The 18,565-nt window shown below is 38.6% G+C and overlaps 1 protein-coding gene across 1 annotated transcript; it reads left to right on the top strand.

Annotated features, from left to right (window-relative positions):
* The first annotated feature begins 559 nt into the window (after nucleotides 1-559).
* Nucleotides 560-15,774, top strand: LOC119773701 (vitamin D3 hydroxylase-associated protein). Its single transcript, XM_038270823.1, has 16 exons — nucleotides 560-642; nucleotides 725-943; nucleotides 2,044-2,157; nucleotides 2,286-2,426; nucleotides 2,549-2,682; nucleotides 4,222-4,428; nucleotides 4,502-4,542; nucleotides 4,634-4,758; nucleotides 5,835-5,960; nucleotides 6,046-6,143; nucleotides 10,382-10,481; nucleotides 10,560-10,603; nucleotides 10,716-10,755; nucleotides 10,846-10,954; nucleotides 14,332-14,477; nucleotides 14,842-15,774. The coding sequence occupies exons 2-16, from the start codon at nucleotides 728-730 to the stop codon at nucleotides 14,962-14,964; spliced, it is 1,764 nt and encodes a 587-aa protein (XP_038126751.1). The 5' UTR covers nucleotides 560-642; nucleotides 725-727; the 3' UTR covers nucleotides 14,965-15,774.
* The last annotated feature ends 2,791 nt before the right edge of the window (nucleotides 15,775-18,565 follow it).

The raw sequence follows: 18,565 nt of genomic DNA, 5'->3' as shown, positions 1-18,565 counted from the left end.
GTTTTGTTTATTATATCTAATTAGGTTTCATTTATTTTTTTAAGCATTTGTTTATTTCGTTTGCCCCTATGATATTCTGTTGAGAGAAGGGAATTCAAATATTACAATTGCAATTAAATATACAAGATATTTTTGACAAACTTTCTACTTTTAAATGTTTTTTTTATTTAATGGATTATCTTAAGAAAACGACATTGATAGAAAGAATATAACATTTATTAACTTAATTATTATAATTTTATTTCATTTATTTTTTGTTTTGTGGATCCTACAGCATCCCGATCCACACTAATTCCAGTAGATGGCGGTAATGTGCATCAATAAGTTGCTTGCCAACCGCCATAAAAGAAGAAGGCGATTTTTTATTTTTAACAAAACATTTATTGAACAATGATTTCACAACAAACAGTTAAAAAACTCAGGTCATCAGCACATTATTATTATTGTTATTATAATAGCAGCTTGTTATATTTTAGCTCTCCAGAGTCAGAAATGGTGCACAAAACAGAAGAAGAAGAAGATGATTCCAACTTTCACTTGTCTGTGAATGCAGCGCTGGGGCGCCCCCTGCTGGTCCAGCAGTGCTGCATCGCATGTAATCTTGAACCAATACGCGCTGCAGCTGACGTAAGGAGATGAGAGGTAGGAATGTTTAGTGCCGCCTCATTTACTTTAATAGCTTCGACTCCATTTTCAATGAACATTGTGTTCTGGCTTCATTTAGCTGATGGAAACTCTGCAAGATTTAGTAAAGGGAGTGAAGATGGAGAGACAGACAGTGGCTCTACTGAGCTCCGCTGCTTGCGGGGTGGGAGCCCTGCTGGTGGTCTTCAAGACCGTCAGCGACCACCGGGCAGCGAATGAAAAGACCGAGAGGGCAAGGAGCCGGAGGACTGAGAGCCTGCAGCGGGCTGAGCAGGAGGTGCTCCGATACAAACAGGCGGTGAGATCCACATTTATAAACACCTGCTTCTAATGCATGCACCATTCCTCCTAATTCAGACCATATGGCGATTCAACCCCTGCTATCTAAACACATTTGCAAACTTTGATCCCTGATGTTGCAATCCACCATTGTAGGGATAATAAACAGGCTTTTCTTTTTCCTGTGGAAATAAATCTAAGTGCTTAAGTTATATTCTTTAAAGATCACATATATTAACAATTAAAAAAATAATTTGGAGGTACTTTCTCGCTGCAGATACAAAAAATAGAAAACCATAACCTAAGAAAATACAAAAAGCAGTATTTATTTATAATTGATTCTTATTATGGGATCAGAAATAGTTTTAAACCAGCCTGATCAAATGCAAAAACTTACTTTCACCATTGTTAAATGTCTCATTAGATTTTTTTCCTGCTTCAGTTTCCTAACCACATGTAGGCCATATTAAAGCCAGACTTGTAGAAAATAAAAAATCAATCAAATGCTCCTAAAGCTGCTCAGAAAGCAACAGTTCTTTGTAGACAGTTTATTTTACAAAACACTGCAACATTTTTGAACCAATAACATCACAAAACGGTTAATGTAGATACGTCAAATGGATGAAACAGGATATTTGTTTGGTGAATAAAGCCTTTCTTTCCTGTTTAGGATAAGATGTCTGCAGTGAAGGACAGTTTTATTTCTTTCTAGAAGCTTTTTGATTCTTTTTCTGCCTTCTCCAAGTTTATTTTAAACCCACTTGGTGCTTTTTTAAAAGTAGTCAACAATTTTTCTAATGCCAAAAACCTTCTGCATAGTTTCTCATTGATTAGGAGCACAAATTGGGCTGATTCTGTCTGCTTTCTCAGGGTTGACGTTAAAAATTGTGGCTTTTCTTGTGATCACTTCATTTTCTGTTGAGTTTAAATCCTCAGACTAAAGAGGAACCTGTGCCTTATTGTGCCAACCTGTACTGTACCTGTGCCTCAACTTGTCCATTTCTGTTCCTTTTAAATCCTGGGTTTAAAATAAACTTTCTTAAATAGCGTTAAAATGTGCAACCATTTGCCAATGTCGTAGCAAACATCAATCAGCATTTGTGCTTTTTCTCTCCTTAGCATAAATCCTTCGACTCTGCTGCCATCTTGTCACTGTCTTTGTCTGAGTTGACGAAGAAGCTGCGGGAGGGTTCACTGTGCCCCGAGAACGTGTTATACTCCTACATGGAAAAAGTTCAGTATCCATTAACGAGCACTATTTCATTACCTCTAACCCCTTTATCCATGCCCGTCATGCAATCTGATGTATTTTTACACAAATGCAGTTTGAATTGAAATCATAGCAGCTTCCTTTCAAATAGACTCTGGCTGTTCACAAGAAGCTGAACTGCTGCACAGAAATTTTGCTGGAGAGTTTTGACCAGCTGAAAAGCGTCGACTCCAACAAGGACGGTCTGCTGTACGGGGTTCCCATCAGCATCAAAGACAACGTTTCATATAAGGTAAACAGCTGAAGGAATTTCACTGTGGAAGTCTCTGTGTCGTCTGGTCAACTTTCCTGCTTTGTATGTGTTACCTGACTCTGCCCTCTGCTGTCTTTATCTATTTTCTCCTTACAATAAAGAACCATGACTGCTCCTGTGGCTTGATCGTAAACCTGGACCAGCCAGCCCAGAAGGACAGCGTGATCGTGGAAGTGCTGAAGAAACAAGGAGCCATTCCTTTTGTGAAAACCAACCTGCCACAGGCACTGTTAAAGTAATGAGAATTCATGACACCTTCATGGCACAAAGTTTGTGCTTAGTATATAAAAAAGAAAAATGTGTCTTTTCTCTTTAGTTCAAACAAGCAATCTGGTCTAAACACTTCATCACTCTCTGACATTAACCCAGATTATACCTGACCTGTTTTAGGTCAGTTAGGATTATCAGAACTATTTTCCTTTGCTTTAATGTCAGAGTTTGGTGTGCCTTCTTATATTAGTTTGCATGAATTTTGGCGACTACCTCCCAGAGAAACTGCTGTAACTGAGTCAGTTACGGCAGCATTTGTAGGCCATCTAGTTTGTTCATAACTTGGGCTAAAACATTGACTTTGTTGCCCTTAACCTGCTTTCTAATGAACTGGAGCATAGAGTGATTCTCCTTCTGGTCGATGTGTTGAGATTTGGTCTTTATATTTCTACATGTTTTTATTTACAGATCATAACATCTATTTTGTTCATTTTTAATGAAAAATCTTTTTTAAATAGTCTTTTTATTTGATCCTTTATGACTAAAACATAGCTTGATGAACAGACTAACACCTCAGTAGTTCAGCACTGATGCATCTATAAACCTGTAGCCTATTTTCCTTAATTCACTTCGGGCTGGAAGTACCTGCGCTGTTATGTGGCTGTGGCGCCATGTTGAATGGCTCCAAGCTAGCAAACATTCAAAGAGTTATATTCAAGATGGATTTTGTGGATATGAAGAGGCAACCTGCATCAAGCTTAACTCGGTCACTAATGGGAACTCCATGTAAGCTCCATCCATCCATTTTCTGTCATGCTTTATCCCAGCTGGGGTCATGAGGGGGGCTGGTGCCTATCTCCAGCTGTCAGTGGGCAAGAGGCAGGGTCCACCCTGGATTGTTTTGCCAGTCTATCCCAGGGCAACGCCGAGACAAACAACCATTTATCACTGACACACACTCACACCGAAGGAGAATTTAGAGAAGCCAATTAACCTAACAGTCATGTTTTTGGACTGTGGGAGGAAGCTGGAGAGAACCCATGCATGCTCAGGGAGAACGTACAAGCTCCAGGCAGAAAGACCCTGGGCCAGAAATCAAAACCAAAAACGTCTTGCTCCAAGGCAGCAGTGCTACACACTTCTCCACTGAGCAGCCATTCTATGTAAGCAGATTTTTTATGTTTTTCTTTTTTCCATGTAAGCTGAAAAAAAGAAAAAGCATGTCCAGTAAGGCTGTGAGCTATGAGAGCAAGCAGAAGAGTGCTGCAGTTCTGTGCTTTGGCCACAGGTGGCAGTATCATTACAAACTCCTTCAATTAATTTAGCCATTTTGAACTAAATCATCATCATATGTGCTTTTCAGAATTGTTTTAAAGCATACTGACCTTTGTGTTTTCTCAATTCAAAGAGTGTAATAAAAATATTACATTAAGTATTCTGGTGTATTAAACAGAAATTGCTGTCTTTCTAATCCTAACTGACGTAAAATATGGAAGTTTAATCTGATTTGAGAACCAGACAGGGAGTTTTACAGAGTTTATGTAAATATCTTTTTTCTTTGCAGCTATGATTGCAGTAACCCCATCTTCGGACAGACCGTGAACCCCTGTAATGTCCTGAAGACTTCTGGAGGTTCCTCTGGAGGAGAGGGGGCTCTCATCGGAGGAGGTGGCTCCATTCTCGGAATTGGCAGTGACATAGGGGGAAGCGTCCGCATACCTGCCTCTTTTTGCGGCATTTGTGGCTTTAAGCCAACCACAGGCCGGCTCAGGTGCGTGTGCCTCGGATGGTTTTATGGTTGCCTCTAACGCAATGTCTTTACCTTTGCTCTGTGTCACCATCAGTTCACAGGGCATGGTATCCATTTACCGAGGTCAAAAGTGCGGTAAGTGTTAATAGTCAACAGTGTCGCATATTGACACACTAAGGTCGTCCGTTGGAAATTATGTTCAGAGCTGTGCCTCTTGTTACCTTAGTGCTCCCATCACCTGGACCCATGGCGCGGGATGTGGACAGTTTAGCTCTTTGCATGCAAGCTCTTCTCTGTGACCACATGTTTTCCTTGGACCCCACTGTGCCACCTTTGCCCTTTAATAACCAGGTGTGTCCTCTGATGCATAGTGTGTGAACATTTCAATATAATATTTACAGTAAAAAACTTTTCAGATTTATTCTGTTTGAATCTTTTCTCAGTTTTTATTTCCAGCTTTTTTTTTTTTGAAATATGCTTTAGATTTAACATGTGGAATATTGTGATATCATTATATTTGTATAACGGGATAAGCTGATGTTATACAATTTCTTTTATACATCTTTCCTGAAATGGTTTTACTATATGGATCAATTGGACTCATTTTAGTTCCTAAAAAAAAAATTACTAAAGGTGAGAATTTGCAGGCAGATTCATCACAAACAACACAAGTGAGTTTTAAATTAAATAACTGCAGAGATCTTGAAATAGGAGTTATCCATTAGATTTCTCTGCTTATTATCAGTCCTATAATTTGATTGAAGGAAACAGAAAACACTGCAGGAAGTCAGAATCATCGAGGTGGAGGAAGTATGACAGAAAAGGAATGCCATATACCTACTATTGGGGTCACTACAAACAGCTAAACGTCTGACTCCATCATAATGTAATATTTTCTTTATGGATTAATAAAAGCAGCCTCTTTTCTTCATAATATAGCTTTAACGTTACGTTTAGGCAGGGAAGGTTTCAACTCTGATCTTTAGTTACACAATTTTTTTGCCCAAAGAATGGGCCCTAATTTTGAAAAATCTAATTGTTCTGGGATTTAATAAATATAAATAAGGTTTTTAATCTCAGAAAAACTCAGAAAGGAAAATGTAAGTCTGAGTTTAAAGTTTGTTTTAACAGTGATTGTAAAATAGGAAAAAGAATAGAAATGAACATTTTAAAGCTTTATCTGTTATCATTTTGTGGAGGAGAAAAAACATAAATCCTTGGAGTGATGAAAGTGCTGGAATAATTCCAGGTGATGAATGATCTTTGCCTTTCAGTGTTGTTTTGGTTGAGCTTACCAGTATCAATCTGACTCATCTTCTGGGGTCATTTTTAAATAAACCATAAAACCTGAAAAAGCACACCAAATGTCATCTTTAATGCTGATACCAATTTAAAATATCCGAATAAAAGCGACTGTCTTTCTGCAGACGTACCAAAGCTCCAAGCCTCTCAGAATTGGTTACCTTGAAAACGATGGGTACTCACTGCCTCCTCCGAGCATGGTTCGCGGCCTCAGAGAGGTCAAAGCTTTGTTGGAGCAGGCCGGGCACACCGTTAGTTCAAAACACTCATCTTTTTGCATACTCCAGCTACTGTATGTAGAAAGTGCAGTGTTTCTAAACTGATCGTTGCTTTCAGGTTGTGCCTTATGAACCTCTGAGGGTGAAGGAAGTTGTCACTGAACTCATCGTAAAGGGTTTGTTTGCAGATGGAACCACCAGCATGCTACAAAAACTGTAAGTTTTTCTTTTTTTGTCTTTTCTTTTATCATTGTGCTGTAAGCGACAGGAATAAAAAAAAAAAATCCCTCAAAAAAAACAAAATCTACACAAGTTCGTAAATTGAACAGCACTGCAATGACAAAAAAAAACCCGTGGGAGGTGACCAGGAGGCATCCGGAACAGATGCCTGAGCCACCTCAGCTGGCTCCTTTTGACATTAAGGAGCAACAACTCTACTCTGAGCTCCTCCAGGGTAACTGAGCTCCTCACCCGATCTCGAAGGATGCGCCAAGCCACCCTGTGAAGCAAACTCATATCGGCCGCTGGTATTCGTAATCTTGTCTTTTCGGTCATTACCCAGATCTCATGACCATAGGTGAGGGTGGGAACGTAGATCGATCGGTAAATCGAGAGCTTTGCCCCCGACTCAGCTCCCTCTTCACCACGACAGTCCGATACAGCATTACTGCCGATGCTGCACCGATCCGTCTATGGATCTCATGCTCCATCCGTCCCTCACTCATGAACAAGACCCAGTGATACTTGAACTCCACTTGAGATAAAGACTCTTCACTGACCTGAAGAGCGGATCCACTTCTCTCCGGCGGAGAACCATGGCCTTGGATTTGGAGGTGCTGATCCTCATCCCAGCCACTTAAATACTCGGCTACAAACCACCCCAGTGCATACCCAAGGTCCTGGTTTGATGAGGCCAACAGGACAACATCATCTACGAAAAGCAGAGAAGATATCCCAAGGTTCCTAAACCAGACACCCTCCAGTCTCTTGCAATTGAAGAGATTTTTTTTAAATCAGCACTTTGAAACGTCTACTTTGTTTCACCAGAAAAATGCAGCATAGTGGACGGGAGTTCAACTAAAGGAGGACAAAAATAATTAGTATCCATTATTGTTGGGGTGTAGATTAGAGACTGATAGAAATTTGATAGCAGGTTGCATCAATTCTAGCTTTCTGTAAGCAGTAATCGCATCAGATGTATTTAATATAGCTTAAAACCTAATTAGCACATGTTTTAATTTTCCCACATCATGCTGGCATCACTGCAGTGATTTCTGAACTGATTAGTTCAGGAGAAAACGTTAACATAGGCTACGTTCACACTGCAGCCTGAAGTGACCCAAATATGATTTTTTTTATATTTGCCCATATGCGACCTGTATCTGATGTTTTCGTGACAGTCTGAGCAACGCAGATCCTATTTTTTCAAATGCGACTCGGGCCACTTGGCTATGTGGTCCTGAATCTGATACGAATCTGATTGTTTCAAATGTGACCTGCGTCTGAACGGCCTTTAAAAGCGTCATTAATACTCAACAAAGGTCACTATTGGGAAGAAAAACAACCATGGCAGAAAATAATGCAGAGAGCGGTCTTTTTTTAACCATCTTAAAAAGACTAAGTGTTTAAGGTAGATCGCTAGACAAGCTCCAGCACTGCCACACGTTTACTTCTGTAAACACAGAGTGCGCTAGCTTGTTACCTTATTGCGTCCTCTACTACGCATGTGGGACAGTCATGTTGTGTGAATGCAGTTACAACAGGAGATCAGATACAAGTCGCAAATGGGAATGGCAACACACAAAAAAAATCAGATTTCACAGGATTGACATTAAGGCCTGCAGTGTGTTAGAGGTTCTGATTTCACTATTTGGTCTGACTTGCAAACGGTTATAGCTTTCATCAGTTCCATGGTATTTTCCCCTTGTTGCCTTGCCAGTAAGCAACATTATCTGGGTGGGCCCCATGCCAAGTACAGCATCCTGCAAAGAGACGTCCTAGTCCACAATTGCGTGGGGGGCTACCAGGAGTCAGTGATGGGGCCCCTAAGCAACTGCAGTCTCTGCTTACCAACAGTTACGCCATTGGGGGCGCAGATTTTTTTAAACTGTTCTTAATCCAAAATAACAAAACAAAAAAAAGCACTTCCCTGAACGATAGGTTAGGGGAAACTGAAACCGTGGTGAAATAGAATGGATCATGAATAATAAAATTCCCTGATGAACAAAAAAAAGGAGACAATCTCCAGGATACATTCCGGATTGATGTTGGTGATATAAAGAATAAAATCAGCATCAGTAGAGATGAATTAATCCAGATGGCATGCAGATATGTATATGCTTTGCTTTTTTATGTATTTATTTTTCTTCAGTTAAGGGTATTGTAGAGGATTTTTTTAAAAGACCTGCTCTCTCCATTTTAATATAAAAATGCATGTACAAGGGCATGCACAGGTCCATTTCTCCTCATGCGCACCCTCTTTAAAATGTGCTGCTCTCATAGATCATACAAGCTTACTGCAGACATCCCAAGTCTCCCGGATGTTCAGGGAGTCTCCCTGATATCGATAGTTGTTTACGGATGCCCGCGGGTCAGATAAATTATCCCAGATTTTAGACTATGGGAGGTGGTGTTTTCTTAATGTGAGTGAGAGCGGGCAGGCAATAATTTGTGCGTCATGTGCAGATTAGAACTACTGAGATTGCGCAGACAACAAATGAGAGCGGGGTGTAGGGAGGAGGTTACTGTGAAACCTGTGCAGCGTATCTGTCCAAAGCGATGCTCTGTTCAACGAACCTTCCAGGTGAGTGGTTGATCAGAGAGCTGATTGGATCAGTCCAATAAGTTTCTCTCGGTTACTCTCTGACAGTCACCTAGTTACCACTCAAAGCTGTGCATCCTGTGAAATGGCAGAGGTTGAATCCTTGAGTAAAAAACGAAAATACAGGATTAATTTTACAGCAGAATATACTAAAGTATATCCACGTCTAGTGAAGGTGAGGAACAGTGGCGGATCTAGACCAAATGTACCAGAGGGCCAGGAGGGGCCAGCGTGTTTTCACGGGGGCCCAGTAAAGCATGAAATAAAAAACAGGGCGGGGGGATCTCTGTTACTGTGCCCACATACAGCGGGCACTATATAGTGGACGATGATCACTGCTTTTTGTCCCGCTGGCCACGTAACTCCTCCTTCAGTGCGCTGTGCCTGCACCATCTTTGTTATTAGTCGCCGCTGTCGGGTAGCATCAGCCTATGGCGACAGTGGGCTACTGTGACAGCAAATCCCATAGTGCTTTGCGAGGAGAGCTCTCCACACAAAGCATTCTGGGATATATCTGCCTTTTGTAGTCTGTTTGAAATTGGAGACTGAGACACAGCAGACTGCAAGGAACAAAGCTTCCTTTTGATTTGGACACTTGCAGAGCTCACAGTTACACAGAATCTCTCTGTGAGCTCTGACTGGGGTGACTCATTCCCCTTCTACATATAGAACACTTTCGCACGTATAAGAGTTATAAAACATTAACAGAAACTCTTTTGTACAATGCAATGGTTTCCACAGAACTGAACTCTTTAGGTATTTCATAGAAACTGTTTTACCATTAATTGCTCTTCCTTGTTACTGTTTAAACAACACCTATTTCAAACTGACCGTTCCCAGCTTCTGCACAGATGTTTATCCTGTTTAGAAACTCTGCTAATTTCTGCAAAGTCATCTTACACCCTTGTGACCTTCAGCAAATATGCTGCTTGCTTAAAAATTAAGATATGAGTTGAACACCCAATTTTAACTTCACACTCTTCTGAGGCCTTTCTCTCCTTCTCATACACTTCTTAGACACTTGTCGAAGAGCCACGGTGAAAAAGGTGAGCTAAAATGACTGTCTGAAACCGTAGCTCACCACACATATACGGCTGAAAGTGCGCATATGCAGAAAAAGATTGCTAACATAGAACGGCCTTACGTAAACGTATCACCAGAATGATTGACAAGTTGGAGGAACACTTATTTAGATGATCCCTCTGAAAATAATAGATCGTCATCTATACCTTTAAAGCCTTTAAATTGATTAAATGCATAGTTTTGAATTCCAGAATATGAGAGAAAAATCTGACAACAGGTCCAGTAACATTGATTGAGTAAAGTTTCCGAGAAACTTCTGTCAGTCCGTTGTTCTATATGTCTTCCCTGAAATGTTTTAATAACAGAAGAGATTGCTCATCCATTTGTTTATTACTAAGACCAACCTTAAAGTTATTTATTAACCTGATCATTGATTCTTATTAACAGTTTGGTTAAATTTTAACATTCTACAGTTTGTAAAAATCAAATCCAAAATTTCCAGCCATGAACTCTGACAATGTATCACCGAAACACAGCTGGTTGCTTAGCAGATTTGATCTGATTATATTCTCTCCAGTAGATAACTGGGATTTTATTGCTTATGTTTCAGGAAGGGGGGGCCTTTGGATCCCTGCCTCAGGCCACAGGTTACCACGTACTCTATCCCCAAGTGGTTGAAGAGAACCCTCATGTTCCTGATGAAGCCCTTTGTGAGTTCTGTCTCCCTGTTCCAGAAATAACAATATGATTCAGATGGAGATTTACTTTTTTTCTCACGTTATCCTCAGTCTCCTCGGATCCCTGCTGTCCTGGGCGCCCTCTGTGGAGTCAGGTGTGATCATGTTTCCATAGCTTGGTTGCTTATATTTTTCATAATTTTCTTTTAAAATGTTTCTTGGAACAGATTTCTTTAGATCTCCTCCTTAATCTTATTGTGTTTGTAGATCACCCCCAGATGTTTGGAAGCAGCATGCTGATGTGGAGGTACTGCTTTTACCCAGCAGATGATTCCTATAGTTTTTTATTTATTTTTCATTTTGTTTTAATTTTTGGCTAATTGTGTGTTTTGTTTAGGACTACATTTCTGAGACGATTGCACACTGGAGGAAACACAACATAGACGTGCTGCTCTGCCCAATGATCGGACCAGCTTTCAACTTTCTGTACTGCGGCCAACTCACATGTACGATACACCAAGTAGCTTCTTTTAAACATTTTGGACCTCATGTAGAGAAGAGTGGCTAACTTTCATCCTCAAAATGTTTGGTATTTGTATGAAAGAACCTTTGACATATTTGCCTGCCCCTAAATGCACTTGCAAATTCCCTAACCATCACGTGTCCAAATAACCATGGCAACGATACCCTCAGGCTGTCCTTGTCAACACACCTCAGTGACATTTTTTTCGAGCCGACCAGCAACGTATTGAGTAACATCAGTGACTCTAAAGAACTTGAAAATCAACATTTTTTCGTTGTTTTGTTTTACATTATTTGCATCAAGTCCAAAAGCGTCATCTAGCTACTGCTGTTCAATTCAGTTACAGCTTAATGTTGATCATTGTAATTTTTAACAAACCACCATATTTCTATTAGGAACACTGTCACCTTAATATGTGATGTAAAAGTATTGTCCTTTAAATATAAACGGTCACAAAAAAAAGAGGTCAGCCATTTCATAGCTTGCTTAGGTCTGTTTCTAATGCAGCTATTATATTATAATACTTAATAATCATTGTTATTACTATAATTATTATTATAACATAAAGGAATCCTGTGTTAAACTAGGCCAAAGTAGCCTACTAATACATTATTGACATGTTTGTGCATCACAAAGAGTTGCATAGCTCTTTTATCAAAATATGTACTGTTCATAAAAGAAAATGCATTCCCTGAAGGTGTTTTTGTAGTGATATTAGGGCGGTAATCATATTTGGAAATCAAATCTTTGCTTTAATTTGATGAAGATTATGCTTTTATTTGTGCAGGGGCAGTGCACCACAAAACATTGACCTAAAATTAGAAAATATGCCCAGTGTCATGTTATAGCAAATTATACTAATTTCCACCTGCAGCCTCTCTTGACAGGCTGATACTAATCATATCTGTTTTGCATGAAAATATAGGAGAGAAAAAATCCATTGAACACACATACTAATACAAAAACAACCGCATATATCATAACACACTTTGTGGAAAACTGTTCACTGCATCTCTATACAACACTTCTGCTTATACAGTAAACACAACTAGTCACTCATGCACACATGCATTTACCCTCTCGAACACATACTTTCTAAATAAACCAGCAATACTTTCATTTAACACATTCATCACTTATGAGGGAAAACGTGCTTAAATAGAAGCTGTTTTATCATCAAATTAACAACATTGATAAACTTTTAAATTTTATGATCTAATTTTGTATTTCACTGACTCATGCAAACAACAGGGAAGATGGATCCAACAGGTCTTACATTTTAGAATGCTGCATTCTCCTCTAGAGGTTGGCTTTTTAACTTTAGTTGGGCTTTTTTTAGCTCGGTTTAACAACCCTAAAAGCAGAAGCTGCAATATTATGAAGGCTGTTAGAAATTGAGCAGATGTTAGCATCATAACAAGGTTATCCAAATTTAAGAAGTTGTATTTGGGAGGAATCAGTCAGGGGTCATATTGTCTAGAATCCTTGTTGTGAATTTTTATTGCCCTTTTAAAGCTGCAGTCTGTAACATTGAGAAGAGAGCAGACTTTGACTGAAAATTTGAAGAAAAACAGGTTTCACGCCACTCCCCCACCCTCTCTGCTTTACTCATGCCCCACCTCCAAGCTCCACCCCTCTCACAGCATCTGCACGGCTACCGCATGCGACCACAAGCGTCCAAGCAGCGTACACGGCATGGAGTGTGAACCGGTAAGAGCGATAACACTCACCTCCAAGCAGCTAGATATAAGATGCTGGTTATACCGAAGTTTGCCGTGTAAGAAGTTGTCGGCAGGGGCAGTAAGGGCAGTTTCTCTTTCATTGGTGGCTGTCGCTCCGCCATGACTTCCACGCGCGTCCTCCTGACTGCTGCAGCCGGGCGCTGCGGCAGGTTAAGCGGTGAGAGAGGGGGCGGGATTCAGCGTGTGTGAGCTCTGATTGACACTCCATCAGACGCTCCTCTGGCTGTGATTGGTTGTTTTGACTCGTCCCGAATTATTCTTTCCAGATTGAAATACAGGCAGTATGCGGGACCAATTGAAGCATTTTTTTTCACAGGTTACATATCATATGTACTGCTGTCTGTGCATAGGGACAGTTTTAGCCAATATGACAAAAAAGTGATTTTTAAAAACTTACAGACTTCAGCTTTAAAGGACGATTCAGAAAGTTTGAGACTCTTTGCATGCCTGTGACCGGTTAGTTACAAAATCAAATAAAAATTATTTAAAAAAATTTATTAATATATAAATATTATTAGTTTGTTAAAGATAGGCTCTCTGTATGCACCCTGATGCTCTATCTCTCCGGTTCTTTTCCCTGAAAAGAGATCACTTGGGACAAAATCTTTAAATAACACTTCATAACTTATATGTATTAAATAACCAGGAGACATGACAACAGATTCTGATAGAAATTGTAATCTTACTCAGATCAGAGAAATTGCTTAGAATGTACAGAAGGCAGCTGCTCTTCTTCGGGCTCACCTCTCAGGAAATGGCCCTCATTAACAGTTAAAAAGGCATTTTATACATCTCCAGTCTGCCATATCATCTTATTCTACATCATACATGTTGGCAAATGATTAGACATCCATGGCTCAAGCCTAATCAAAATATTACACTTCATTCTTATCTGAAGGACACCGCTCTCATTCCATTTCCAAATCTTTGCCAAGTACAGAATTAAAGATTATAACTGTATATCCAAACAGAGGAACTGTCTTAATTAGATTAAAACATCATTTCTGACACGCAACAGGCTGCCAATACCAAGGTGTAATAAACTCACACATTTTTAATGATAATTATCCTAACTAGCACAGTTCTTTCCAGAGTTGCACATATCTAAACCAGCTAATTAGCCATACATTATCATGACCAGGAGCTCAGTAAGATCTCTGACTGCACAATTTCTGCATTCTGTTATGGCTGCCATCCCCCCACAGTTATGCACATCTTCTAGCTTGGCCACCTGATGAATTATCACACCTCACTTGTTTGGAATTAATCTACTAATGTACTACCCTTTTTTTTATTGAAAATTAAGATATGTTTTCATATTTCTTTTTTAGGTATGTAATGTTACTGCATGAGACATTATGTGATTAAAAAAACTGCGACGTTATCAAGGTTTAACTCATGCTCCTTGCAGCAAATAAAACTAAATGGAGTCATATTGTAGTGTATTTACCTATGTTATTTTTGTTTTGTTTTTTTGCTGTGCCGCAGAGGCTCAAGTTAGGTGTTTTGGAAGAGATTTATCAGTGGAGTTGAAGAAAAGTGGCATATGTACCAAAACAATCCCATATCAAGCAATCTTTCTCCAAGTTCTACTTATTCTTTCCCCCTTTTCCTTTAGGTCTCGCCAGCATAACAATGCTGTACAATCTGCTCAATTTTCCGGCTGGTGCAGTCCCCGTATCCACAGTGACGTCGCAGGACGAGGAAGACCTCAAAGATTTTAGGGGCAATTACCAGGACACCTGGGACAAGCTGCATAAACAGGTGATACTGTGTTTATTGGGGCAAGCGATAGCATTTTAATCTTTAAAACTAAAATTATGATACTTTGCACTTATGGACAATCGGTCACATTTTTTTCTGTTTTATTTAGCAAAAGCACTACTGCAACAGTTATTGAATATTAAACTAACCAGCTAATTCTTTGTGTATAAAAAAAAAATACATTTTAATCAAACTAAAGACCTTTTTTTTATTTTTTTAGTTTTTGTCCTTTCCTCTCTTCCACTGATAATGCACAATAAACCACCTTAGTGTGGAAGTACCTTCTACGTCCAGTAGGGAGAAGCAAAGACCACAGTGTTCAGTTGGTATGGCATTTCATTGGCATCATCTCTCTGTGTTTTAGGCTGTGACTGGGGGCGAGGGTTTACCCGTGGCGGTGCAGTGCGTGGCCCTGCCGTGGCAGGATGAGCTCTGCCTGCGCTTCATGAAGGAGGTGGAACAACTCGTAAAACACAAGAAACCTTAGAACTATGTCGTTGTCCTGCACCACACAGCCAAGTAAAAATTATTTCTGGAGTGGTGCATTATGAGCACATTATGTTTGATAAAGATTCAGGTTTTACATGAGGTAGGTAAAGCTTAATAACTGCAGCAAAAATCCTTAACATGGTGAAAAGGAAAAAAAAAAAGCAAACGAAAAAAAGGGGAAGGAAGGTGATTAATGATTTCTTAAAAGTAGCTAATAGTTTGTAAGAAAAAAAACAAACATTAAAACTGATTTATTTTGTGGGCGGTAAAAATATTTTTGAACAATAAATCTACTTAATGTTAGCAACTGTATTTTATTAGTAAATACTTTCCATTGCCTATATTGAAATGCCAAGTAATTTAGAAATGTTTATTAATATTTCTTGATTTTTGTTTTTACTTTGCATATAAATTCTAAAAGAAAATGTAGATTTTTTTTAAAAGAAAGTTGTATTTTTTATAGCTGTATTTGATCTTGACCAGAACACGAATGACACATTCCAAGATGGGCAAACAAGTGTGCAATTAATGTAAAACAATCTGTATAATAATCCCAGCTTCTGTAAAGAATAATAAAGATAAAATGTTATATTGATTTTTTGTTATTAAATATCTAATATGATTTAGCAAATAAAAATGATAAATAACTGGATGTCATTTTTCAGAATCAGGAGATTATTTTCTTGTTATATGTACACTTATTCCTCTGAACATCTGGGTAGATTCTGGGATGCCTTTACAGTGAAGCAGGTGGCGGAGTTAATATTTAATAAAGTAATAAAAAATAAAGGTATGCATGTATTCAAGACACCTGTCTGCTTTGATGACCTAAAACCTCTTTGTTTTTCCTCTGCACGTTCACATCGCTGAGCAGCACATGAGTGAAGATCATTTTTATTCATATTCAGAATGGTTGTTGCGTTGATGCCTTTGCTGGAAAAAGGAAAGAGATAAAGGAGACTAATGACACATGGCGCCTCCATCTTCAAGGCTAGTGCACCGTGTCCTCATATAGTGATTACCCCGTGTTATTGTAAATATGTGTTTCTGTTGGGTTTACATAAATTTACATACGTGTGTAAACACTCCTGGAATGGGAAACCATTAGAGGCGATGTCAGCGTTTTCCATTACGGCCTCTCTGTTTCGTTTTGTTGTGTTTTTTTTTGGTTTGCACCTCTGCCGTCTATCCAAATGGAAATGGGCCGCACGCACGGCGGAGGACGAAGGGCACATTAGGTGAGGAGGAGAGCGGGAATTGAGAGGTTGTTCTTAGCATTATCTGCAGCACATAGAGAGGCAGTGTGCCTCTTGCTGTGCCACTCAGTCAGGGTGCATTAAGCCTTAAGAGCCAGTGAAGAGACTCAGGTCTTCAGAGGGAACTTGACATTGTTCATAAATCCCTCAGCATCGGAGGCAGAATTAAGGACACGCGCATATATATGCACTATTTCAGTTGGTCTCATTTTACACATCAGCAATTAAATGATTGTGTATGTTTTATTAAAATAAACACTGTTATTACTTATGTACTTTGGGAAAAAAAAAGCAAACATTATCACAGGAGATGTTAATCATGTTTTATGAGTTATTACAAAAAGAAACATTTGCCAAATGGACCATAGACTTTTTTTCAATTTTGACTTTACGCCTCTTTTTTTATTTTGAATAACAGCTTAATGTATGCATCTTTTGATGTTAGAATTGTCTCTGCTGATTAATTGTAAGTTAGGCTAAATATTGATTGGATCCTTTTAAAAAGCACTACACACCCTTTTATCATACAAAGCCAGAACTGTGGAGTTCTTAATCGTCTCTTTTGGTGATATAAATGTGTATTGGTCTGTGTGCCGAGGAGTATTTTAAATCTAACTGGGAAAAAAAGATGCAGATTAAATAAAAAAAAAAGGCAGGTGAGATCATTTATCAGGTGGATAAGCTGTAGAAAAATCACTCATGTCAACAAATAGCTGCATAAAGGCGTGTGGTTTTGTGGAAGGATGATAGTTGGCTGCTCCTGCATCACCATGGGAATAATGCAGTAGATCCAAATTGGCTGTATGACTTCTGCTTTTTGTGTTTTGTTTGTTTTTTTTGTTGTTTTTTTTGTTTTGTTTTTTTTGTTTTGTTTTTTTTACCCAAATCTATTTAAACATTAATCCAGCTTCTCATACTATGAGTGCTGACCTAGGGTCTCATTCATCAAAGTTTTACTAAAAATATGTGTATGCCAAAAAACAACATGCAAAAATGACGTACTTTAAAAGATATTTCAGATAAGTCAAACCATGCTCATGCATAAACACAAGCAAATCACACCAGTGTGCTCAAGTATGCAGTTAATTAATGCCATTGTGTATTAAAATAAGCCTGCTGATGTTATTCAATGATTACTGATTGACACTGTAGTGAACGGCGTGAAAAGGTGCTGTTTAACTGAAGCAGAAATAGATGTGTCTTTTTAAGGAAAGATGTGTGATGAGTGAGGAGGAGATAAGAATACTGTCATATTGCCATTCCAAGAAGCACTTGGAATGGCAATATGATCCTGATGTGTGGACTGATCATATTAACAATGCCATCTAAGATAGTGGGCAGTATTGAGACTTGCTTTGGCTTTGATATCTCTGATTTATGGGTCATTTTTTTCCATAAAAGCTGCTTTAGGCAGAGAGATAATCAATTGTTTATGTTTTACACCTGTAGGGGGAATTTTTCTGCTAAGAGCTGGTTGTCAGAAACCCCAGAGTGTTTAACACCTGTAATTAATAAAAAAAAAAAAAAAGAAAAGATTGCAGAAAATCTGCAAAAGCAACATTATCTGTGAGATGTTTCCATTAAGATGTTTCCTAACTTCTCTACAGATAGATTAATTATTGTGGATCTTAAGCTGACTGCGTAGTGAAGCCATGTACATTTTTTTGCCCATTTGAAAAAATGTATATCAAAATTTAATTAGGAAAAATCTAAATCTCCACTGAATTACAATGTGATATTTGATGCTCATGACGACATTGATCTATGACTTATGTTTTATATAAAGTAACATTGAAAGTTAATCTGACTTCATTTGTACACCTTGCTATCTTTGCCGACATTTTTCCCTTTCCTCTAAAATGTGCATATTTACGTGTCGAGGTGATGTGACCAAACATTTTTACAGCAAGTGGTATGCACAAGTTTTTGGCCCTGCTTTACGCATAAGCATGTTTATGCTATAAAGCTGTAAAGCAGCACATTTTTGATTTGATACAATTTTAAAATGTAGTAATTACTAACAGACTTTTTTGTCAACTAATGCTGTTTGTCTTGGTCTTCAGGATGCATGTTTACTAATGCTATGCTGCATTGATGAGGCAATTGATGCAAAAGGAGCCCCAACTAAGAATTAAGTACACATGAAGACATCTCAAGATACATTTCTTTTTAAAACATAATTTTGACTTTTTTCTAAAATATGAAAAAAAAAAAAAAAGTTTAGCTTTTAACTGTACATTTTACATGCAACTGATGACTGATTTGAAGGGGCTAAAAGACAAGGTACCATAAATGACCCCTCTAAGTTTTTGCAACACCACATCATTTGTATGATTTTCTCTT

Source organism: Cyprinodon tularosa, unplaced genomic scaffold, assembly GCF_016077235.1.
Source record: "Cyprinodon tularosa strain WSP-4 unplaced genomic scaffold, ASM1607723v1 ctg779, whole genome shotgun sequence".
NCBI lineage: Eukaryota > Metazoa > Chordata > Actinopteri > Cyprinodontiformes > Cyprinodontidae > Cyprinodon > Cyprinodon tularosa.
The sequence above is the reverse complement of the archived record's forward strand: the minus strand, read 5'-3'. Positions and strand labels throughout refer to the sequence as shown.